The sequence below is a fragment of the Seriola dumerili genome, unplaced genomic scaffold, assembly GCF_002260705.1.
Source record: "Seriola dumerili isolate Sdu_G_001 unplaced genomic scaffold, Sdu_1.0 BDQW01000044.1, whole genome shotgun sequence".
NCBI lineage: Eukaryota > Metazoa > Chordata > Actinopteri > Carangiformes > Carangidae > Seriola > Seriola dumerili.
The window spans coordinates 4,854,331-4,878,936 of NW_019174299.1; the positions used below are offsets into that span (position 1 = coordinate 4,854,331).

Genomic DNA, 24,606 nt, shown 5'->3' on the forward strand with positions numbered 1-24,606 from the left:
CAATTTGGACATGCTGTCTTCATGAAAATCTAAAAAGCACAGCCCTCCTGTGTTTGGATGGATATCAGCCAATTCTTAAATTTACACTTTAAGGCCATGCGAAGGCCTATAACAATTTCTATCTTTCATCTCTTCTCAATTGCAGCAACAACCACGTTAGACAGGGTGAGAGATTAAGTCATGCCTGCTAATCCTCACAAGCTGTGATCTATGCAGGAGCAGCTTTGGTTCTGTAGCTGCACCCTTCCTTGATTTGAGAATATGGGAACCCTTAGTATGATTTCTCAATCTCCATGGTCATTAGGTTTCATATTAACTGGAACATATCACCTCTTCCTCAAAGGACTCCCAGCTCAGCTTTCTTATTTGCCAGAGCAGAAACTCTGTCTGCTTCTATTAGTAGAAACAGTAGGCCTGTGTTGTTTGAAGCCTCTGGATTCCCAGTCTTTACAAGCGATGTTAGGAGAGACCAGTTACTGTGAGAGGTCACAGACTGAACAACACATTTCTTCCATTAACTGATACACAGAGCTAGGTGAAAACTGAACAAAGTGTATGTGTGTACATGATATGGTCAAGAATACAAAGTTAAGGATGAAGTCAGTGTATTGACTAACTCCTTTACAGTGAACAGACACTGTGTGCAAATAGATCCCCAATATGTATATGTTAAGAATGTGCAATAGAACAGAACAATACAAAACCAATATTAAGCTATTTATATTCCATAACAAGACTGTCATATTTCAAACAATAATTTAGTTCAGCAGTTTATTTTACACAAATAGTCAATAGTTATGAAAAAAATAATGGACAGTGTTTGAGTAAATTGTTAGTTTGGCGTGTGAAACCCAACTAGAGCTTAGTAACTAGCAGTAAACTAAAGGAAAGCCTCAGTGCTGCCTTGCAAGATCAGGGACTGTCTACTTCCTGAAACTGATATAGTTAATCGAGGGTTTCACATCACGGATTAATACGAACAAGAGCTGTTTTTAAGTGTCTTTATGTATTTTTACAGGGTGTTGCCTATATCGCCCCGAGAGAAAGTCGTAATACAAATGTAAAAATTAATCGCAATTGTGTAATAGAGAACTCAAGGGAAACGTTACTCTCCAGCAATTACGCCGACCCAGTATACACACTGGCCTAGTTAGCAGAAGGCTAACGTTAGCAATTTCTGTAGCTTGTGATATTATTTAGTTTGTTACGTGTTCGCCGTAGCTGTACTGTCAAATGGACGAGGAAACATTTTGTTAGAAATTAACCTGCTGCTCATTGTTTATTAACTTTTTCCACGCTACACCATGGCATAAGCTAGTTAGCATTAGCTAGCATAGCTTTATCTGCTATATGGCGTTTTTCGTTTCACTGGTCCTGGCTAGAAGCTATCTCTGTGAAATATCGTGCCCAAGCGTTACGTTTATTTTGGTTATAGTGCGTATGAATTCACACTTTATGGATGCTTTATGATGAAGTGTTTAGTTTTGGAGCGACACCACAGCGCTCACTTGCTAACTAACGTTAACATTTGGCTAACGTTAGCTAGCTATCTTATCCTTAGCTGTTAACACGATACAACAGTGTAAAACTAACACTGCATATCAGCGCATGGGTTGCGAAGAAATACTCAAAACTGATCTACACCACTCTGTCCACTGGCAACTTGATTATTGAGCAAGTGTGAGATCGCCTGACCCACCCTTAACAACGAGGGGCTCGGAGCTGTGCTCTCTGCGGCAGCTTCACAATAACTATCGTTTGTTTACGCTGATTCCAGAGTTCTCCCAAGCCCCTGCCCCTCGACGTATCACTCCGCACAACACACAGAATATTCATACCGAAACATTTAATGATCCAATTGGCACCAACACCACGCGTTTTTATGTCGCTAAACAGGAAAATAATTGCATTTTGAAATTGAACTGTATTTACTTATTTTATCATATGAAAATTAGAGGCGGACTAGTTTCCGTTGGAGGTTTTGTTCATTTTGCTTAAAATACAGGAAGGGGTTTCGCAGTAGCATTAATTCGGCGTCATGCTGTGTGGTAAACGAATAGAGAAAAACTCTATGGTCATATATTTAAAATATTCTTAATTGTTTTACATACAATATAATGTCATTCGAAAGTATTTAATTTAACTTGTATTTCGTAACTTTTACTCATACCCCTTTATTTCGACATAGTAGCTTCCATAAAAATGCCCCGGACTGCTTTCTTGGGGTGGATTACGTACTTTTGATTGACTATTGAACTGTCCAATCAGAAAAAACTTTAAGCTTAGCAACAGCAAAGTTGTCCTCTTGTCCAATCAACAAAGAGAGGAGTGGGCTTTCTCGTGCTCAAGATTCTATCGTTTGATTGGTTAAATTGCCTGTCAGTTATGATAGATTTGTGGACTTTGTAGTTTTAAATAGAGGTCTCCGCCAGTGCTTCACTGAAATCAAAACAACATGTCCCATAATCCACCAGGAGTTACAACCAGCAGCATGCGCACGGCAAGAGGCGGAGCTGCTATATAAACACGAGCTCCCTCTTCTTGAGTAGCACACTGGACACTGTTGTGAAGGCGGAACACGGTCTCCGGGTGAACTGCAGCTCTGACAGCATCGAAACAGTTAATGGTAGTTAGCGACAGTTGCTCTGACAAATCCTTGAAGGAGTAACAAGTGTTTACTGTTTGGAAGTTTACTTTTACTTTACGAGAGTTTGTTTTTAAACTTCAACACTCAAACTTTCTTTAGTGACTTCGGCTCATTCTGAAATAAGTATATTTTCGTCCATATTTAGGTTTAACGTCTTTTTACGAACTTCGTAGCTCAGTTTCGAGAGCAGAAACATCACCTAAAAATGCGCTAAAGCGGAGCCATCAGAGCAGATCACCATGATGACAGAGCCAGCGGAGCAGACCCATCACCTGAAAACTTCAGGCAGCCCATCAGGTGGGAGCAGCGGAGACGCTTTGGAGCATCTCCCAGCCAGCAACCGTGGTGGACCGGTGAACGGCGACAGGGGGCGACAGAGAGAGCAGAAGCGGCGGCAGCAGCGGGCGGAGAACTGTGGGGATAACAACACAGACAAGTTATGGCAAATGAAAGGCGGTCAGAGGGAGGTGTTCCCTGCCTTAGCAGCCGGAAACGAGCTCCTAAAGTGCCCGACTGCAGCTGAATCTCACCAGAACCCCCAAATTCATGCAGCGGGTGGCGGTAATCTCACCACACTGGGGAAAACCGGCGAAGAGACTTTGAACCAGGTGCAAGAGGAGAGTTTGCACATTGACTCCGACACTGGCTTAGACGCGCGTCTGGGTAAAAAGAGGCATAGGCGCAGGACCTCCAAGAAGAAGCGCAACTGGAAGCCTTATTACAAACTTTCCTGGGAGGAGAGGAAAGCCCTGGAGGAGAGAGAGACGGCCAGGGCTTCCCGATTGAGAGAGGAGATGTTCGCCAAAGGGCTCCCAGTGGCCCCCTATAACACCACACAGTTCCTGATGGACGAGCATGACCGGGAGGAGCCCGACCTGAACACCGAGACCGGGGTCAGGCGGCCCTCGGGGGTAGGCGGTCGCATGGAGGACACTGGCAGCGAGGAGGACCTCTTCGACAATGAAGAGGAGGACGATGATGACGGCAGCGGCGGAGGCAGCGATGGTATCGGGAGGCCCGGGAACGCAGGTGGGGAGTTTCTCCAGAGAGACTTTTCCGAGACCTACGAGATGTATCACGTAGAGAGCCTGCAGAATATGACCAAGCAGGAGCTGGTGCAGGAGTACCTGGAGCTGGAGAAGTGTATGTCCCGGCTGGAGGAGGAGAACAACCGGCTGAGGCGCGCCGTGGAGCCTGGGGGTCTGACCGTGGAGAGCTCCCTGGTCCGGCTCAGAGAGCTGGAGAGGGAACTGGAGAGACTGAGGGCCCAAAACACGGAGCTCCTTCTGCAGAGCCAGCCGAGCAAGGACAGGGCCCAGGTCGCTACAAACTAGAGGACACTAGTCAAGTTGGGAAAACCCCCTTTGAAAGAGGTAAAAACATGGGACTACTGCATTTTTTTAAAAATGTCATAATTTTTCTGTAACCGGTTTGTCATCTGGACGATGAAGTCCTTGCATTGCAATGCAATACTTGACGTTTCTTTTCTATTTGGACTGTAAGGTTGTCCTGTTCAATTTTTTTCCAAGAAGAAATGTAAATATTTCAAAATAAGATTCTTTTTATAAAGAGAATGTATTTGACAAAACAAGAATATTTTGTTTCCCTGGTCAACTTCGTATGTGTCCATTTAAATAATACTGTTTAATTTTTGAATTTAAAAACAAACATTGTATGTTGCACCCCCTCCCCGCCCCCGAAGAAACAAACCAACAAACCAACAAACAAACAGAACTGAATAACAAATTGCCGTTAATTGGGGCAGCTTGCAAAGACTGTTTTGCAGAAGTAAATTCCAGAGTGAACATTTTAACAGTTGTGTGTTAACATAAGTTCAAATAAAATTTTGAAATTCTGATTTAATCTGTCATGTGTGGTAAAGCCTGCTCTAAAACACAGGAAGCGGTTCATAGACGCAGTAGAGTGAAGCTACTGTACGTAGCTTTTGTGAGCATGCAAATAATCACAAAGCTTTTCTTGTGAGGATCCTGAAATGGGCCAGACAGAAGACATCAGTGGGCTCTGAATAGGAGCAATACAGACTGTAGCCACAGCATAAGGGGGGGATGGGATATGATGGAGATGCTCTTTATGAAGGTTAGCCCACTCTGAGTTAAATCTGTTCAGGATATTATGCAAGGAGAAATGCAAACTGGGTTTATTCCCCTATTTAGACATTTTTTGCACAATCAGAGAAGGGCTGGTCATGTCAGAAGCTAAAGAGTCTGCTGCAAATGGTGTTCACTAAAGCTCTATATTTAGTCAGAATGATGATAAATTCAATATAATCTGTGTTACTGCCAGTTTTCACAGAACGCATGAATATTAAATTATTCAAGTAAGTTCAAATGCAGAGCCTCAGTAGTTCAGATGAAGTTTCCTTCATGCACAGAGACAATCTGTGCTAGAGGGCCTGGAGAGACCTCATTCACCTGCAGCCTGTAGAGGGCATCATTCAGCTCCTATTCTAAGTTGTGTGTGCTGCAAAACGTGAGCCTCATCTTCCCAGTAAAAAAATGGTTCTTGCAAAAATCTCAAAAAACAAACACACATGCAAATATATATTTTTTAAACATAATTCTGTTTATTTACATCATATAACCTTGCTTTAAAGCACACAGCCATGAGGGAAATGGTTTCAGGCGGACAAGTCTTTTAAGTCCAGTCATTTTCATATTAGTTATACTCAAAAGCAATTCCAAATGTACACAATACAGTATGTTACATATTAAGAGAGTATGTACAAAAAGACTTTAAAATACAACAATGAAACATTAGGTAAATCACATTTCAGACAACACACACCAACTGTTGAGTTTTCCTTCTGATGAAGTCGTGGGCTGTTGGTTCATTTTGAGGAAATGGGATGTTGTCTGGCATGACCTAATGCGATTTTAGGGTAGGGCTTGTTAGGTGTACCATATTCACACACTGTGGATCACTAGGCAAAGAGAGATGGCCTCAGTTTGTTAAGAAAAAAGCAGCTGAGAGAATACTATGCCTCTTCCCTCTTAGCAGCATCAGTAACAGCTGTTAATGCCTGTTTTAAAGGCAAAGAGAGTGCATAGACATGTCCTTGGCTTGAAGTGTGCTTCTTTTTATTAATTTTTTTTACAGCCTCTCAGTTAGACCGCTTGTATTGAATGTACACATCTTTGGGTCAGTGCCTTAGTTATACCATCAACCACAGGAGAAGGAGGGAGGAGACCCAGAAACAACAAAAGGAAACAGAAAGATAAGAACCGAGCATGGCACTGCAGAACAAAAACACATTCCAGAAATCAGGCACTTGTAGAAAAACTCTTGAGGTAAGACAAGACTAGAACTTATCATTTATTATTATTATCATCATTATTTTTCACAGGGGTTTTTTTTTTTTTGGTCAGATGAAAACAAGCGAGTCTCATGACTTGAGGGAAGTTGCACCTCCTGTTTGTTATTTTCTGTTAGCAAATTGGCTCCACGGTAAGAACGAGAGATAAAAACAATAGATTGTTAGCGGGTATTCTGTATTCATTTCCTATAATGTACCATTTCCCCCTGTCAGGGAGGATTTATTAGAGCCTGACTTTATGGAAAACTCCTGGTCACGTAACCTCAAGGTAATAAATATGCAGACAGATGAGCCCTCAGAGGGGGTGCGAGAAAAACACGTGATCGCCCAAAGTGAAAATGTAGCCGTTTGTATGCACAACACCGTATTTTTACTGTATTTTAAACACTTTCAGGCTTCTCCTCTGTCTTTTATTACAAGAGGGGACATACTTCATCTTGAGCTCAGTAAATATGAGCAGATCTGTGAAGGCATTGCTCAGTAATCCCAGACATGAATAAGAAAACAAATGATGAGGTCAGCGATCACAGTGTGGTGCTGAGCTGCCTGCAAACTGTCCAATATAATGTAATAATTACCAAATTACTTTTTTTTTTTTTTTTAAATCTTGCTACATGTTGATGCAACATTACTGAATGTATAGTAACCAGATAAACTTATTTATAACAAAATCTCATGAGATAACTTTTTTTTTTTCTGCACAGTGCTGAGAATCAGAGAGAAAGGCCATCTATGAGGAAATAAGGAACAGGGTTAGTCATGTTTATCTCGTCTCCTTTGAACAGGTACACCCAAGAGGTGAAATCACAATAAAAGTACTTTTTTACTTTAATACAAAATATATATAATATATATAATATATATATATATTGAGAGAGAGAATATAAAACAAAAAAGAATATATTAAGGGAAACATTTCAAGTAACATCTTGAAGGAAATGACTGTGCACTTGTACGCACTTTTTGTAAACCATAAAAAAGAACTAAAAAAGTAAAAACAAATATGATAACATAATATTTATATTTACAAGGTTAACTTAACAAGGCTTTGTACAAATGTTACAAAATTGTTCAACACAAAACACCTGCACGCTCGGACATTATCACGAATATTGTTGCGCAAAAAACACATTAACAGTATTAACAAGTAGAGAGAGAGAGACGACTGTATTGTGTGTCTGTGATCCTAATGTGTCTGATGTCTGGAGTATAAATGAGTCTTACAGTGTCTGTGGTCTGAGGATTAGGAAGACTGATGAAAAATCAGTTGAGATCCCTCTTGAAATGGTTTCAACCTGACTATTAGATTTTCTGTCTCCTCTGGCTCACTGAAGTAGGTTTGGAGAAATTGAATTCCACTTTGTTAAGAAGCACCATTCTCTGAAGAACCAGAGGAAGGCTGCATGTCGGCCTCCTCCTCCGGTCACTTAAAGGGATTTAACCCTTTGACTTAAGTCGTCTGTGAGCCAGGCCGGAAGAGAGAGAAGACGGAAAGGATGCTCGGGTTATTATTCGAATGAGAATTCTTGGCTGTAACATTGATTGTGATGAGGTCTGTTTGTGTCTCTGTCCTGTTCCTGTATTATTTCTATAAAAGCACACATATAGGAAAAAGAAAAAACAAAAGCTTTGGCAACACTGGAATGCCCCTTGCCATGCAAACGGAGCTCATCAAAAATAAAAGGGTGGGCTGCTCTTAAAGACCTGTTCATTGGTACCCTGTGTTGCACCTGGCAACTAACCACAACCCTGTTTACGCTGCTGCCAGTCAACTCTGCAGGGGGTCAGCAGCTTGGCCAGACCCCCCCCCAGAGTCAGCAGGTTCAGCCTCTTTGTGGAGGTTGGGGTCAGCTGGCAGGCCTCACAGGTACTGGTGGAATCTAGAGGTGGGTGCTTGACGTGTGGCCGGTCCTTGTTCGAGGCCATCTGCATCCCGAGGCAGCCCTGGTGTTTTGACCTGGTTCTGTTTGAAAGGAGACAAGGGGAACTCGTTGACAGTCAGTGGGGGTCTCTTTTCGGACGTCTCAGTCGGGGAGGCCACCACGGTGTGTCTGCGCCAGGCCCGCCTCTTCCTTCGCGTCTCAGGCGACAGCGGTTTTCGCAACCCAACGCTCCGCAGGTCGTCGGCCGAGCCCAGCAGTCGAGCGCGAACCTGCTCAGCCAGAGACCTGCCGCCCGGGCCGGTCGGGGTGAAGGAGGCGGCCTCGCTGGGTGGCAGAGCGGGTTTGGGCCGTGCCAGGCGCAGGCTCTCCTGGCTGCTGCCTGAGGAGGGGTTGGTTCTGGAGGTCTCCCTCCTCACCCTGGGCGCGCCGTCTGACCCAGAGCCAGCCTCGTCACCCTGAGCTGTGGTCCCAGGCAGCTCCAACAGGTCCAGGGAGCGAGCCTTGGTCTTCTCTGACTTCAGCTTCTTCCTGGCCAGAGTGTCACACTGGATCAGCTTGTGGGAGTTGAAGGAAGGCCGTGAGTGCAGTCTGTGAGTGGTGGAGGAGGAGGAGAAGGAGGAGGACGAGGGCGTGGTGGAGCGCGCTCCTCCTTCACTCCTCTCTGCAGAGTCTGGTGTGTGTGTGAGGGGTGTGGGCGGGGCGAGCAGGTTTGTGGGTGAGAGAACTGGGGGTTTGTAGTGTGTGTAGAGGAAGCTGCGCGGGGCTGCTGGCGGCTGTGTGTTCACGGGGGTAGTTGGGTGTTTGTTGGGTCTCTCCTGGGTGAGGGAGCGCGAGGCGAAGCCGCTCTCATTGTCCGTCTCGCTCACCAGCTCGCTGTGCTCGTCATCGGCGTCGTCCCCCCTCCCCTCTGACCCCAGGCTGCGCCCTAACGTGGAGAGGGTGGAGTAACCAGAAACGATAGAGCGCGCATCCTCTGGGGCCCGCCACGGTGGCCCCTTCACCTCCGCCCGAGCCTCCTCCTCCTGCAGCAACATCGCTGCCTGCCTTCCTCCTGCCTCCTCTTCCTCTTTACAGCACGGCCGACTGGGAATAACCGCCACTGCCTCCTCTTCTACCTCTTCTTTCGCTCCGCTTTCTACAACTTCCTCATCTTCCTCTTCTTCTTCTTCTTCCTCTTCATCGTCATCCTCCTCTCCCTCCGCTCGAGGAGCAGTGTCTCCTACAGGTGACTCTGCCTCCTCTTCCTCCTCTGCCCCTAGATGTCCGGCTTTGATTGGCTCGTGCTCTGAGTCGTCGTCAGTGCTGCTGCCCACGCGGCGGGCGTTGTGGCGCTTTCTGCGTTTGCGGCCCGTCACAGCTGACATGATGGACAGAGTCAGGAAGTCCTTGGCTGTGAGGTCCTTCTTTGACCCCCACGACCCCTGGAAAAGGAAGAAATGTTACTGTGACGCTGTCATACATGGACGATGTATTTCCTGTGTTATTTTACAACTGTGTGTGTGTGTGTGAGCTGCACTCGAACAACCGGAGCAGCCTTGTACCATGTACGGAGACGTTACCTTTGATTTAGCCGAGTCACTGTTGGTTGAGTCTGGGGAAAAAGAAAATAAAAAAACAGAAGTGGGTCAGATACACTGAAGTTAACATGAGGCCAGAACAGTCATGGTGGAGGACACAGAGGCAGTTGGTGTTATCATCACTTTTTAAAGGACAAATTCCCAATAAATCACAGGAAAGCTGCTGCTGCACTGCTCTCTATCGTCTGTAAACACACTTTAATCCTCAATGCCACAGCGGGTGTTTTCCATCAGCTGGAAAGGTCACCTGCTGTGACATCACTGATAAGCAGCCGTCTTCCTGACTGAAAAAAATAATAATTACAAGACAAATTCCTCTACTATTTGTCCAGGGACTGGTCTTCCTCTGTGCCCTCTGCCCCTGACGCATCCCGGCACAAAGACACTGATTTACACAGTGGAGAATGTGGAGGAGAAACAATGACGGGGGGAAGCAGGGTTTGGTGTTGGGAGCATTAAAAAAATCACAGCACACACCGATGACATCACCGGAAACACTGATGACATCAATCAGTGAAGGAAGAAGCGTTTGGAGGCGTGAAAGCAGAAACAATTGACAGTATGAAAAGAAACACAGTCCCTCACAAACACAAACGTACATACACACCGTTGCAGGATAAAAGCTCCATCGTGTATAAATCGAATTTCTTTTTGGGAAACCCAGGAGCATGGGAGGAATGGTCGTCTCCTGAGGGGCTCTAGATGGAGTCGTTTCTCATGTCCCAACGACATCAGTAACAAATGTCAAGCCAGTTTATTTCATGTTGATCTTACAGATGCTGGTTTTCATTTTCCCTCTTGGTATCATAGATGTACCACCACTGAAATCCAGTAAAAGCCCTTAGTTTTCCCAAACTGCAGCTTAGCACCAGGACTTCACTAGTGATGGCGACGTTCTACTTCCCCTCGTGGAGGAAAAACATCCTTTCAGAGTAAAATCCCCAAGCAAACCAATGTACCAATTGGGCTATATGAAGATGTTCAACTTTTTTTGAGTAAATATCGGCAAGCAAGACATTAAGACTCTATCGACAGACCTGTAACTACTACCCAAACAAACAATTCATTATTTGATCAGCAAAAAGCTTATTAACTCCTTTAATAATTGACTAATTGTTTAAGTCGTCTAACGCGTCTGACTTTAAGCTTTTCTAAAGTGAGGATTTGTTGCTTTTCTCTGTTTTATATCACGGTTCATTGAATATTTTCAGAGACGACAAACAATTTTAACTTGGATGGGCATTTTAATAATAATATACAGATCAACTGTTAAGAAAAAAATAACTGTTCTACATACGCAGTTCTACAAACTACTGGCTGACATCTGTGTCATAAGTCCAGAGCTGGAGAAAGTACACATTATTAGTAAGTATAGATCCTCCTGGTCAAATATTACTGCAGTACAAGTGAAAGTTGTTCAGTCAGATTTACTGGAGTACTTGAGTTAAAAAGAAACTCAGTATTCATAAGTACATTTATATGTCAACACGTTGTATTATTGCGTGTATTTACAAATGACTCTGAAACATCCGACTGAATGACTGACTCACCTGTAGAATAAAAAGCTTGTAAAATGTGACACAAAGCTGAGAGAAATGGACATAAAAACACGATTGAATCAACCAGAAGACAGCCATTGTAATTCATGTATTTTCTTCTTTTTTCTTTTCTTTTTTTAATTTAACATGCCCCACCCGCCTCACAACAGCCTGTCAGTGATAAAGTTTGGTCGTGGATAACACAGCAAACTTTTAAAACGAAATGAATCTTTCTTTATTTCTAACATTTCAAACAGACTTCAGATCAGACCGTGGTCTCTGAAGAATCTTCTGCCTCATCATTATCTAACGTCGCCATCGTTAAGACACTGAGCTGTTCAAAGATGTAGCAGCACAACATTGTTTTTTCTTCTGTGATGAACACAGTATATGGCCCATTGCATTTTTCAAAAATAAAATAAAATTCCTTTCACTGACTAAAAGCTGTGTGTCAAAGTAAGAAGTACTTCATAGAAATATCAGTCAAAAGTACAATATTGGTCTTGTAAGTGTAGTCAAAAGTCATAAGTTTCCAAAAGAAACAATACTCAAGTAAAGTACAAAAATGTACTTAAGTACAGAACTCAAGTAAATATACTTCATTACTGCCCAGCCCTGCCTAAGTCATCATTTTGAATAACAGCTGTAGGATCAATAAAAAAAACTTAGGAGATATAATATGAAACATGGTTCAGATTTCCATGTTGGTGAATGGCAAAATCTCATGTCTGGTCTTGTCTCGTCTTGTTATATTTCTGAGGCATTTTGCTTTGAAAGAACATTTCTGGAATATTTCCTTCTTCCCATCGAGGGTCTGAGGACACAGCATGTGTGGTACAGACTGTAAAGCCCTTTGAGGCTCATTTGGGATTTGGATTTTGGGGCTATATAAATGGACTTCTTTGTGTGTAAAGTCGAGATCACCAGTGAGCTGGTGTTAATGTGAGCCCGGACCTCACTTTAGCTGCACTTTGGGAAACTGAAGCTTTCCTGGAAAGTTGAAAACCCAAGGAGGAAAGGAGAAGGTTTGGGCCTCCATTGAGCTTCTCTCTCACACACACACACACACACACACACAAAAAAATAAAATCAATAAAAGCTGATGTCACTGGGATTTTAAAATGACAGGACAGAAACGGCGCCACCTAGAGTCCCTTAAGAGCTAGGCGTGGAGTTGGGGTCCTGATGATTGGACTAGACCGACTGCGAACTGCTCATATGATGAGCGGAGCACAGCGTGACAACAAGACAGGCCACCGGGGAGGGGGTTGTCTCTCAGTGACAGACAACAGTTTACACTCGAGTGTCAGATGCAGCAGTTTTAACAGGCAGAGCATCCAGTCATCCGTTAATTCATTAGTCAGACTGGGGAGACACTGAAGTGACTCCGTCTGACACTGAGAGGGAGACACCGACTTTCAGGAGGGTGATGGAGACCATGGACACACAAACCATCACCACCACTCACAATCTCTCTCATACAAACACACTCCCATTATTTCACTTTCACAGTATGATGCACTGACTGGTTACACACACACACACACACACACGCACACACACACACGCACACATTGCCAGGGGAGTTCCCATCCTACCGCAGTGGCTGCTCCACAGGCTCAGCTAAGAGAGGGAAATGCAGAAACGTACAGAGAAAGTGAAAGATGAGCAACGTGGAGGGACAAAAAGAGGTCAGCAGAAAGGAGAGAAGTGAAGGCACGCTATCAAACACAGAAACACTCCGAGTGCTAACGGATGTAAGACTTCATTTCTTATGCTGCGTTCCAGTTCTGTTGGAGAGTAGGGAATTCTGGCTTTAAACTGGGACAAACTTCCAATGAGGAATTTCAATCAAGAGAGGAATGCAGTAGTCTGACTTCAACCCTTTCAACATGTTGTTAAAAAGCTCCATTTTACATCATTAGTTTGGTCTAGTCTCAAATCCACATTATTGAGAACAAGTTAAAAAACCTGTTATTGGGACTGAATTAATGTACAGTGTAGCCTCTATTTGAAACTGTATTAATAAACATAGTTATCATCCTGTTTAAGGGAAACTCTGGCCTCACGGATGTATTTTCTTTCCCTCAGTTCACTGGAACACAAAGATTGCAATTATGACACACTTGTGGGGAATTTCCTACTTCCATTAAACAGAAAGCAGCTTTCATTTTGGGATGCCAGTTACAGCTACCCCGAATGCTATCGGTCGGCTCGGTTAGAGCCAGCAGCAACTGGCCGACGGCAGTGAACAGCGTCCTCTCACCTGAGGCCTCCCCGAGCAGAGCGGTCCTGCCGATGTTGGACAGCAGGTGGTCGATGTTGGGGGCGGGCTGTACGTCCTCCGTGTCCACCGGCGTCTGGTGGGAACACACGACAATAAGAACATTCAGTTACCCAACAAAAGGCTGCAATTCCTAGTGACTATCGTTTACTTAAAAGTATATTTTGACAGTAAACGAGAAAAGAGATGCAACAAATGTCAGACCGGATCTGGGGATGTTACAGTTCACGGTCAGCATATCAGTCCCTGAGCCAGAGGGCAACTCGTTATCCTTCATTAATTAACCTAAATTTCTAGCAATTAAGTGCAGCAGCAGCGTTATACTGAAGAGACTTTATAATGGGGAAATTGGTAATTATTGGATAGAGATCACAAAATGTTCATGTACAGATTCATGATGTTAAATGTACAGATGTGCTCTCTCTAAAGATTCTGCTTTTGAATAGATGTTTAAATATATAAGTCATAAAGATAAAACTACAAGATCATATTTAAAGTCACAATGATCAAGTGTAACCTAACCAAACATAATGGATTTTATCAAACAGCACCATCACTCCACTGAATGACAAAAAGATAAAAAAGGGTTGGACTTAGATCACAAGTGTTCAATGCATCTCGTACTATAAATATTGTAAAGACAGCCGTGACTGAGCGCAGTCAGGGATAATTAGTCAGATAGTTAGTCAAGTCATTTGATCTCATGACTCATGACTTCCTCTTCTGGAAAAAAAAGGTTTTTGTGAAGTTTTTGTTGTTTCAGTGAATTTCTCTGAATTATTGTCACCATGTTAAAAAAAGAAAAAAATAATGCAGTTGCACTAGAATCCAGAAAAAGACACTGAGTTTAAAATCACAACAACAAATGGCTGAACTCGGAGCAACATTTTTGTGGTTTGTTAAGATACATTCTTGAAACAAGCACACTTTGAAACAGGTGAAGTCATCTCCCACTTGCACATTTTGTTTGACTAATAAAATAATATTTCATGACTTGTTAACGGCTTGTTAAAATGAAGCATCTGTTCAGGCTCTGTCAACAACCTGTCTGACAAACTCAGACTCAGTATCTTCCTCTGAAAACACATTTTTACTGAATCACCTCTTTTTTTTAAAGGATTTTTCTTTTATATGTAGCTTCCGAAAATGTAATATTATTGAAAGAGCCTTTTTATTATGTCAAAATAATAATAACCTTGCACAGTTTGTATTTGTGTCCTCTACAAAGCACTAATCTGTGGTTTTGATAAGTGTTATACAAATAAACTTTATTATTGTTATTATTTTATAAAAGGCAGTTTACTTTAAAACTACTAATACTGAATATTTACTGGCAGAGCTACTGTAGATTGGCAGCTGTATTTTTAAATCACTGCCTCTCTCGTACGTAGAGGTTCAATGTGTAAGTCCAAAGGTTTATTATCTGTGTGCTGTAAAAGAATAACACGGGAAACTTACCTTTTCATCCTTGTCAAGCTCTTCAGTGAAAAACCAAGTGTACTACAAAAATGAAAGGGAAAGAAATATAAAATAATAATCATTGTCATTGTAGTAAATGTGTAAATGTATGCGTGTGTGTGTGTGTGTGTGCGTGTGCGTGTGCGGCGTCTCTCACATGCTGGATGAGCGTCTCTACTATCTTGTAGCGGTCAGGCATGTGTGTGACCATGTCTTTCATGTTGTCCTCGGACGTCCGGACCAGAGTCGGCCCAAACACCAGAGCCAGGTTACGAGGCTCCATCTGCACAGGGTGAAAGACACACACATGGCATTAACACCCGGGACATCACAGAGCTGCGTGATTACACTGCAATTACACCGACACACTCCGTCTCGCTCACCTTGTTTTTATCCGAGTGGTCTGCTACAGTCTTCAGGTGTCCGACCAGGAACTTCAGTGTGTGGTAATAATGATCTGGGAGGTCTCGGATCTACGAAAGAGAAACAAGAGGTATGACAATACTGACTGAACATGCCGGACTTCTACTACTACAGACACACACACTCACACACACACACATGCACAAGCATTAGTCAATAGGTAAATGATCCTGTTCATTCATGACCACAAACAAAGACATACCAGTTTCTTCATGGTCTTTAATCTGTCTGATGCATTTTCCATTCGATTGGCATCAATGAAGTCGTTGTACTTGTCTGTAAAGATAATAGAAATATTAAAATACCCGCGAGATAGGACGGTGTGATTTGAATGTGCGGCGGCAGCGTGATGAGGCCGTACGGTATCTGTGACGTCTTGTCGTAACACGGTTGTACTCACCGTTGGTGAAGAGCGGCTCTGGGAGTTTCCTGAAGAAGGATTTGAGTAAGCTGCTGACGACGTTGAGGTCCTGCCACTTCTGTTGACGGCAGAAGACACAGAGAGGAGTCAGAGATCACAGTATTTCAACATCTGCATTTACTAATACGATCTTTTTGAGTAACCTGTCATTTAAATACCATTAATCTGGATATATTTTTCCCTCTGTAATGTTTTTTTTTCCACAGTAAGTGTCTATGTGGATTTGTATTCCCTCACCTCCTCTGCTGGGTTGATGTCGACGCCCTTGTTGAGCTGGTCCTGAAGCATCGACACCATGGCGTTATTCCCGGGAACCCTGTAGATCCCGGTGTATTCCAGACCCATGTCCTCCACCAGACCGCAGCAGATCTCCACGATCATCGGGATGAACTGAGACGGACAGAGACAGCATGTAATCACAAGTTCAACTTTCAGTAAAAAAAAAAAAAAAAAAAATCAGTTTTAAAGCATTCAGCTTCAGATGGAGGATATCGTGGCTAACCTTGTTGTTTGCACCCGGCTGACATTCCTCCAACCTCACACCGAAAGCTTTGGGCCCGGCCTTCTTTGCCTTCTTCATGATGTTGATCCCCCACGGAGACTTGGGCGGGCTGCTCTCATCTGAGGACAGATCGGACACAGAGCCTCAGTATCCTTATATCAAAGGCTCTCATCAAAACAGGCTGTTCAACACTCTTGTCATCTGCTGTCCAAAAAAAGATTTCTTCCTCAATACTCTGATAGTGCTCCACCTACAGCTGTGGGGCTGCTTGAACTGATATTTGATCTAATACCTGGATCATCTAACCTACAGATTTAAAGGTGAAATGAATTATTTGAAGAAGATTTGAGCGTGTTATTTTTATTCATTTTCCCTCGTTCTCTTCAGTCATTTATTTATTGCATCACTGTCGACTGAAATGGGACTAAACCATTCTTCATATATATGTACGTAATATATACACGCTTTGATTTTTGTACTTTTATTTTAAATACTTTGACATGTTTATATGAATGCCCTGCGCAGACTTTATTTGTGGGTATTTCATGTGCAATGTGCTTTACTGTGCACACATTTTGTCTGTACATTGGACCTAACACAGATTTTTAGTTCTTGTGGCAACTGTGTGTAATTTGTACTGTTGGAGTCATTTGTGTTTATGTTTTGAAAAGTATAAAATGGTTATTATAAAATAAATAAATAAAGCAAACATTAAATAAAACTGAATTACTCTGAACTCTAACACCATCGTTATCGCCAATTAATTTGAAAGTTTATTCTCTCCAGGTAATAATCTCACTAACCTCTAATTTTTAATTAAAAATAATGTTACACTTGTCAAATCTGGGTGGTGTGATGTGACAGTAAGTCACTAATGGTGCCTTCACAAAAAGAGTGAGGTGGACTGAACCATGTGGTATTCACTACTTTGTAAGTGAAGGTGCAAATTCACAAGTTGCGACTAATAGATCTGATTATTGGTGTTTTATTGTCCCGTCTTTTTCAAAACATGATAGTAGCAGGTTTACAGTAAAGTGAAGTGAAAGTGAAGTGAAAGAGAAGTGATTTTTCTTTCCCTGACACTGACCTTTACCCTCTGGTTTCGGGGAGCGTGGCGCTCCAGCGGCGTTGTCCGTCTTGGCGAGCAGGAAGGGAGGCTTCATGCGGGGCATCCTGGGAGAGGAGTCGGGCTTGCTGCCTGTTGGACTGCAGGGGGAGACAGAGAGATGAGGACAGTGGGAACAGCTGCTTCACTGTGTTTAAGTGTAAATGATTATCAGGTGACTCACCTTTGTTTTCTGTAATCGTTCAGTTTCTTATTGATGAGGGCCTGTCTGGAGAAGCCGAGCTCCTGCGACACACAAACAAATCCACATGATTGACTTTTCTAATCAAAACAAAGTGCAGGTCCAGTGTGGAATAGTAAGTGACAGTGTGACGGGTGCAGGTGTGTCCTCTGACCTCGCTGTCTGTCTTGCTGTTCTCCCTGATGACCTTTATCCAGTCCAGCATGTCCTCCCGGTCCTCCGCCTGCAGCAGGTACTCACAGAAGTCCTGCGTGGTCAGTCGCAGGGCGTGCTTTCGTTTGGTCTCACTGTACGCGATGTCCACCAGGCAGCCCCGGATGCTGATTGGCTGCTCGTCCTCCGCTGCGCCGCCGATCGTGGCCCCGCGAAGCACCGCCTCCCTCTTATCCTTGTAGAGGAACAGCGAATGGGAGCGAAGCACCGAAAAGACTCGCTTCCACGGACGCATGCCGCTGCCCACCTTCTGCGGAGGGAAGAGGAAATGAAATGTGATGTGATGTGATGTGATGTGATGTGAGTGAGCACTTGCTTTCCATTCTTTTCAGGTCTCACTCATTGTCAGGCTCGCTCTGCTCACCTTGCCCTTCTCCGTGAGGATCTGTTTGAAGTGCAGCCATCCTTCTCGCCGCACGTCGCTGTAAGTGATGTTTCCCAGCTCTGAAGTGGAGTGGCGTTTAGATCGAACCTCCTCTGCCGTCCCAAGGTTGTCCAGAGACTGAAACACACACAGGGAAATGTTCCGAACACTTGTTGATATGTAGCCCTGTCAGATTTTCTACTGTCAGTCGTCTTGAGATCTGGAAAATTAAAATTGAATCTGACTTTTTTTTATTTATTTATTTTTTTATTTGAGCATGGTAATCAAAAGGTATGGGCGACAGAAGGCGACTTATGAGACTGTATTAAAAGAAACAAGCAACAAAAAGCAATTTAAAATCTCATGATGTTTTTCTTGAGGTTTTGAATCAACCTGATGAGATCATAGTTCTTACTGAGGGTTTATCTTAACCTTTGCTTCTCTTAGACACGGTTTCCACTGTTTGGCATTGCTTTGTCATGATTTTCAAGACTTCTCCTCTTGCCACATTACATCAATTTTGCAACAGATGTCAGAAATTTAGGAAGCAACGATCTGGTCTCCGTCGTGCCTCTGTAAAGTGGCCAGATGTTACTGTGTAAAAAAAAAAAAAAAAAAAAGCTCCCCGTCGAACTTTTATAAACGCATTCCAACTTGTGTTCGAATTTCACACAGCTGAGGAGCTTCTATCTATCACAGTTTCTGATGTGCCAAAATACAAGTGGCAGGAAAAAGCTGATTTCTTTAGACAAACTGTTTTGAAACACGTCTCTGCCGTTACGAAACATTAAATTGTTCCTCTTACAAATAAAAGGTCAAATTAATAAGCAATTAAATGCAATTCAACACACTCAGGGACTGAGTGTGTTACATTGTCAGTTAGTTTATGGTGGCTAATGTTAGCAAACCTAAGCCAGATGTGCCTGTATAACTGACATTACTGAGTCAGTTCACTGACTGTATGGCTCTTTTGCACGTGTCATCCTGTCACAGGCAAATATCTCAATGGTTTTAGGACAAAAAGTGAAACTAAGAATCGGGAAATTCATTGCGGCATCATCTTGTAACTGCTGCTTTTGCAGTTGAAATCTAAAATATACCACTGTTTGTGTACTTGTGGTCACCCACTGTAGTTAGCCACATCAAATACTTCTTACAAAGTCTTAAAATTACATTTTTTACACCTTATTTTGTCTTTAAATGTCTTTAAGTCTAAATTCAACAAATGTATCTGTTGAACTGCAGGGCGTCCATCTTTGTTTAGAGTTTACTGAATAACAGGTGAATGATAAAGCAGTCGACCCGACCTGGATTTATACTACATGAGGTTTTCGGATGATGAGAAGTCACTTTATGAATGTTTACCAAAAGTTAACAACTCACCCCGTCAGTGAAGAAACTCTTCACTCTCTTTGGAAGCCTCCTGGGGAGAACAACAACAACAACACAACTGTCAAAACGTCTGCCTGCACGTACTTACATGTACATTTACTCATTTTATCCATAGCGTCTTACAAGTGAGGGATACCACTAAAGCTTCAGTGCAGTAGGAAACCTTGGTGGAAGTACTAAATACGACATCTATTCGATAAGTGCAAGGAGATCAGGTAAAGAAGTGCATGGTAAGTGCTATATAGTTTAATGGATTTCATTTCTATCCAGTTAAGAGCCAGTTGTCTCTTCAGCAGTACTCACGAGAACACCCGGCCTTCCTCTCTGAACGTGTTGAGTCCTTCGTCACATGACTTGGAGCGCTCGGTGGTGATGGCTAGAAGATAGGAGGAACGGCGACTGGATTTAATACTGCCTGCTCGGTGAGAGGATGAATGAGAGAGACAGACAGAGAGAGAGAGAAGAAGAAAAGAGAAAGAGACAGAGAGAAAGACAGAATGTTGATGTAATGCCAATCACCAGAGTGGACGGTGTTGGATTAGGAGACGGGGAGAGGGAGGGAGGAAGCAGGAGGTGGTGGTTGGTGGAGGTCGGGGCGTTTGAGTGGCGAGTGAGTGGGTGATGTGGGTGAGGGTGGACGGTGGGGAGATGAGCTGGGGCGGTGGGTTAGACTGTTTCCCACCACTGGCATGCAGGTATAGGCTCTGCGAATACAGACTCACATGCATTTGAACTATTCATCAAAGAAAAGTGTCGTGCAAGTCTAGATTTGTCCTGGGAGTTTAATTAATCTAAAGCACACTGACTGTGGGGCTTCATGCACAGAGAAAGAACCAAACACATTCTGAACAAACATGTTTGTATAATTTCCATGCAACTTACAAATGCAGCATGCAAACATTATATAGCAGTGACAAAAAATCTCATCGATTTTCGTCAATTACTGAGGCCATAAAGTCTTGTTTTAAACTTTCAACCAGTTTCCAATAAAACATCAACTTGTAGAAGTAAGTGCTGTGAAAGGAAACAGCATTATTCGGCAAAGTGAAGCAAAAAACAACACTTGATTTTGGAAAAATCCTTGATGATGATTATTAGAAGCAGGTTGAAACTGGCCGATTTCTCTTACATTTCTTTGACTAAACAAGCAAAAATGCCTTTCATGCTTTTGAATTTTAGAACATCTTAAGGCTAAGATAATCTCAGCCCACAGACCAAGATCATCCTAGCCTTATGATGCTGTTGAGAAACGGGGCCCAGGAGGCTTTAAAGTCTCATGCACACTTCATCAATCCCTCTCTGAAGGAAGAGGAGGGATAATCTACTGTACACTGGTAGATAAACACTTTTCTGCTGCATGCAGTGGGGAGTAAAGGAGGGGAAGGAGGGGGGGGGGCACTCACTGCAGTCGTGTGAGAAGAGCCTAGTGAGGGGGAAGTGGAAGGTGGGGGAGGCGGGGCTGGCGACAACAGCGGGCGCCGAACTCATGCCGCTGGACACCACGGAGGACGCTGGCACGTGGCGGGCACGCAAATCAGCGCCGGGGCTGGTCGGCTCATCTGTGGGAGGGTGGAGGGAAGGAAGCAGGGGAGGCAGGAGGAGAGGAAGAGAAGGAGGAGAAAAGAAGGGAAGGATAGGGTTAGGTGTTAGAGAAAGAGGTCAGAAGGGAAGAGGAGGGAAAGGCAAACAGCAGGGGTTAGATCAGGAGGAGGTAAGGTGAGGAGAGGTGTTTAAGGAAGAGGAACCACGAGGAAGCGCACGGTTACAGTCAGAGACACTCAACTAAAAACAATGCATTTCACAATTTCTATTTCTTTCACCTTATTTTTACATTACAACAGCCACACTCTTACATGAGGCATTTCTAGATTCCAGTGGGACGTACACAGAAACAAAGATCACAAACTCAAACATTTACAAATCTGCAAAAGAGGCTAAAACCTGTGCAACTGTCTCAGGAAAGAAGAAATACAACTGCAACCTGACTACAGAGACAAAAAGTCACGCTGGCACATGGAAAAATAGGCAAATAGCTTACACATAAAGCAGTACCTGTGTCTCCTGTTGCCATAAGAAGAGCAATTCAGTATCTAACAGAGGGGGGTTTTGTGACAGAGATTCGCCGACGGCAGGTTTCAGTTCTTCATGAAATCTACAGTAACGTATGATCTGATACGGGCATGAGAAACTGTCACAATCCAACAAGTAGAAAGTAGAGAACTCCGTTGGGCATTGAATGCGGATGAGCAGGTTAATGGTTGCGTCTTTAATGGAGCTTCATTGTCCAAGAAGACAAAGGTATAAAGCAGTTTTATAGGTCGCAAGTGTGTAACAGTTTGAGCTAATGTAAAAGGATATGAAAGCACAACACACACACACAAACACACACACTTTCATGCGCACACACACTTACACTTCCTCACTGAGAGAGGATTGGAGACCGGCTCATCATTTGCATAAAGTGATGAGAAGCTGGATTTGCTGCTGACATTTTTAAACTGTCCGGACCGAAAGGTTTGCTCCATGTGGAAACAACAGAGGGCAGCACAGCCTCAGACAACAGGACTGAGATCCTCCCCCTCAGACCACCACATGGTCCTTTTTTTTTTTCTTCTTTTTTTTTTTTAATTCTTGCTGGGCTTTCTCAGTTTGTCATTTATTTCCATTTTCCTTCACTCTCTGTCGCTGCATCTTTTACTATAATGTAACATTACTGATCTAACATCCTTCCCTTTGTCTCTCCGTCTCCTTCCCTCTGGCGCTCTTCCTTCTCCCGCCACTGCCGTTCTATTCTTCACTCCTGTGCACACTAGAGCCCGACATAAGGCGGAAAACATTCCCAATCTGGGATGAGGAATCTGCCTGTTTACAGCGCAGCACAGAAATAGCCGGGCTGTGGGTTTAACAAAGGCCGTCATTAACAGGCAGCCAGAGAGTGAGCTCAGAGCCACGAGACAGAGATGGACCAGCAGAGGGGAGCAACATACTGCACCACACTGCCACTCTCAATGTCCTGTGTCCATCCCATTTCATATGTGACAGTCAGCAGTCAGAGACTGAAGAAAGAAAGAGAGAGCAGGAACAGTAGGAAAATGTAATAAAAAAAAAAGAAGGAAGGAATAAAAGAGACTTAAAAAAAAAAAACATCGACACAAGATGTGGATGAGAAAATGCATCACATCTCTGAGCTTGGTGATTTTTACTTTGTCAGATGAGTTGCAGGATGACATGCTCCTTTAAGGATTGAGAATATACACAAATATCTTCTAATTCTCTCAAAACTCACATTGGATTACTTCAAAAATGCCAAATACCAAGTGTACAGCAAGGCTGTCTTTACTAACTTTACTTACTTACTGAAAATGGATGCTCTGGTGGAAAATCCTCTCAAATGTTAAATACTGTGCAGCTGTATAATGTATATACCTGAACTTTGCCGAAATTATACAGTCTAAAAACTATTGTTTAAATCAGTAAGACGTGGATTAAAGATTAACAAGTAAATTACCTTTATTGTTGTTTTTTCTGTCAATTATTTTCTCTCTTTATTAATTAATAATTTGGTCAATAAAATCTCAGATCAGTAAAAAATGCCTGAAATGAAAATTTCATGAATTCATTTCAATTGTTTTTTTTGGCCAAAACACAAAGATATTCAGTTTATTATGATGTGACAAAAACAGCGGCAATTCCTCATAATGGAACAGCTGGAACTAGTTAATGATCAACATTTCTGCTTTAAAAAAGACTTAATGATTAATGAACTAATTGTTGCAGCTTTACAAAGAAAGCAATAAATCTGACCAAGCATTAGATGGCAACCTTCGGTACTTGACAGTTTTGATCGGTGCTACAGTTACATTTTGGTCTGTACCAAAAAGGTTTGATCCCTAGACTTTGTTAAACAGAGAAAAGAAAACCAGAAATGTAGAAAAAAAAAAGACAGAGAATGAAACTGAGCATTAAAAAGCCAGAAGGGAAAAAAAAAAGAAAAGGGGGCTGGTGCCTGTAAGACAAGCCACAGGGCACAAGAAGCCTATTCGAAGCAGGACAGAAGCCAGTACAGAAGGTCTTGGTCCTGGTCTCTCATGTTCAGGGTCCAGCTAGTAAAGACAGTCATCGACTGAACCCCCACACAGACACACAAACCCCTTCATCTTCCAGAGCAGCACAATAGCAGCATTGAGGGCGGGAGCTGGGTGTATGGGCCCCTACTGTTCCCCACAAGGGCCGCCACAAAAAACCTCCTGGTGATTTACAGCTCAGATTCATGTTGAAAGACTCAAAGTGGGCACAGAGTAAAATACTGTATCTGTTGACATGGTGTTGTTCATTTCATATGAGCTAGTGGAGTAGAAAGATGCTTCGATATCTCTATACAAGACGTCATAAAAACACATTTGCCTTCAGACATAACATGTCTTTGTGCTCGCTACCTCACAGATAAGAGCAACAGCCTATTAAACCACGTGTTCCCAAACAGACCCACATCTTATCTGCATTTCTGTCATAGAGATGAAGCGATGGAGAAAAGAACAGAAGAAGAGAAAAGATAGTTCTTGTCTATGGGGAGAAACTAGCCTAGTTTCAGTTTATGGCCATTAAACATGTCCCGGCCTGCAGCTCTGACTGCGTGGCTTCGTTTGATTCAGGTGAAGGGACGAGGCAAGAATGTGTTCTGACAGACAGACTGAGAGAGAGGCACAGAGATGCCTCCTGGTTTGCTGATCCACTGGATTTTCTTTCTTTAAATGACTTTCTCGGGCCGAGAGCGGCTTGGCTCAAATATCGACGGTCATTCCAAGTCGGGTCAAAGCTTCCAAGTCAGCTGATTTGAATCTATTCGGCATTAGTGGAAGCAGTGCTTTTTTTTCCTCGGGCGGTGACAGGGTGATCGAGGCACAGCTCTTCTGACTGACTAACTTTGTTTGCCTATGGTTTGACTTCATGGCTGCTGTGCATGTCAAGTGATACGAGCCAGTCTGAAGCCTGCGGAGCCCCTTTTCTTTCAGTCCTTTCAGGACTGGGAACAAGCCGGGGCATGATCACAGCTCCCTCCCACTGACACCAACATACTGTAGCCAGGCCATTACTGTACATAATCATGCAAGAAGCCTCACACAGACACAGAACTGCATATCCTACGAACACTGAAGGTATGGCAGATTATCATTCTTATTTTATGGCAAAAATCAGTCTGTTTTCATAAGTTTTTCATGACATGTGACTAATTTAATCCAACTTTTGTAACTTTTGAAAAACT

The 24,606-nt window shown here is 43.1% G+C and overlaps 2 protein-coding genes across 6 annotated transcripts in view; one reads left to right on the forward strand and one right to left on the reverse strand.

Annotated features, from left to right (window-relative positions):
* The first annotated feature begins 2,563 nt into the window (after positions 1-2,563).
* hexim1 (hexamethylene bisacetamide inducible 1) lies at positions 2,564-4,468 on the forward strand. The gene has a single exon (XM_022739571.1). The coding sequence runs from the start codon at positions 2,887-2,889 to the stop codon at positions 3,979-3,981; it is 1,095 nt and encodes a 364-aa protein (XP_022595292.1). The 5' UTR covers positions 2,564-2,886; the 3' UTR covers positions 3,982-4,468.
* A 776-nt stretch (positions 4,469-5,244) lies between these two features.
* The window catches only part of LOC111217506 (rho GTPase-activating protein 23-like), a 72,244-nt gene continuing 52,882 nt past the window's right edge, over positions 5,245-24,606 (reverse strand). For 3 of the 5 annotated variants that reach the window (XM_022739408.1, XM_022739406.1, XM_022739407.1), the window contains exons 8-24: positions 20,747-20,902; positions 19,647-19,719; positions 19,335-19,374; positions 17,952-18,089; positions 17,529-17,837; positions 17,357-17,418; positions 17,155-17,273; positions 16,068-16,186; positions 15,803-15,955; positions 15,545-15,623; positions 15,347-15,420; positions 15,105-15,194; positions 14,879-15,004; positions 14,722-14,763; positions 13,246-13,339; positions 9,424-9,455; positions 5,245-9,285 (exon numbers count right to left, since the gene is read on the reverse strand). In XM_022739408.1, coding sequence (XP_022595129.1) covers positions 7,843-9,285; positions 9,424-9,455; positions 13,246-13,339; positions 14,722-14,763; positions 14,879-15,004; positions 15,105-15,194; positions 15,347-15,420; positions 15,545-15,623; positions 15,803-15,955; positions 16,068-16,186; positions 17,155-17,273; positions 17,357-17,418; positions 17,529-17,837; positions 17,952-18,089; positions 19,335-19,374; positions 19,647-19,719; positions 20,747-20,902 — 3,149 coding nt within the window. In that variant the 3' untranslated portion in view covers positions 5,245-7,842. Of the gene's footprint in view, positions 9,286-9,423; positions 9,456-13,245; positions 13,340-14,721; positions 14,764-14,878; positions 15,005-15,104; positions 15,195-15,346; positions 15,421-15,544; positions 15,624-15,802; positions 15,956-16,067; positions 16,187-17,154; positions 17,274-17,356; positions 17,419-17,528; positions 17,838-17,951; positions 18,090-19,334; positions 19,375-19,646; positions 19,759-20,746; positions 20,903-24,606 lie in introns of all 5 variants that reach the window. The other 2 variants (XM_022739410.1, XM_022739409.1) reach the window with 2 other exon arrangements.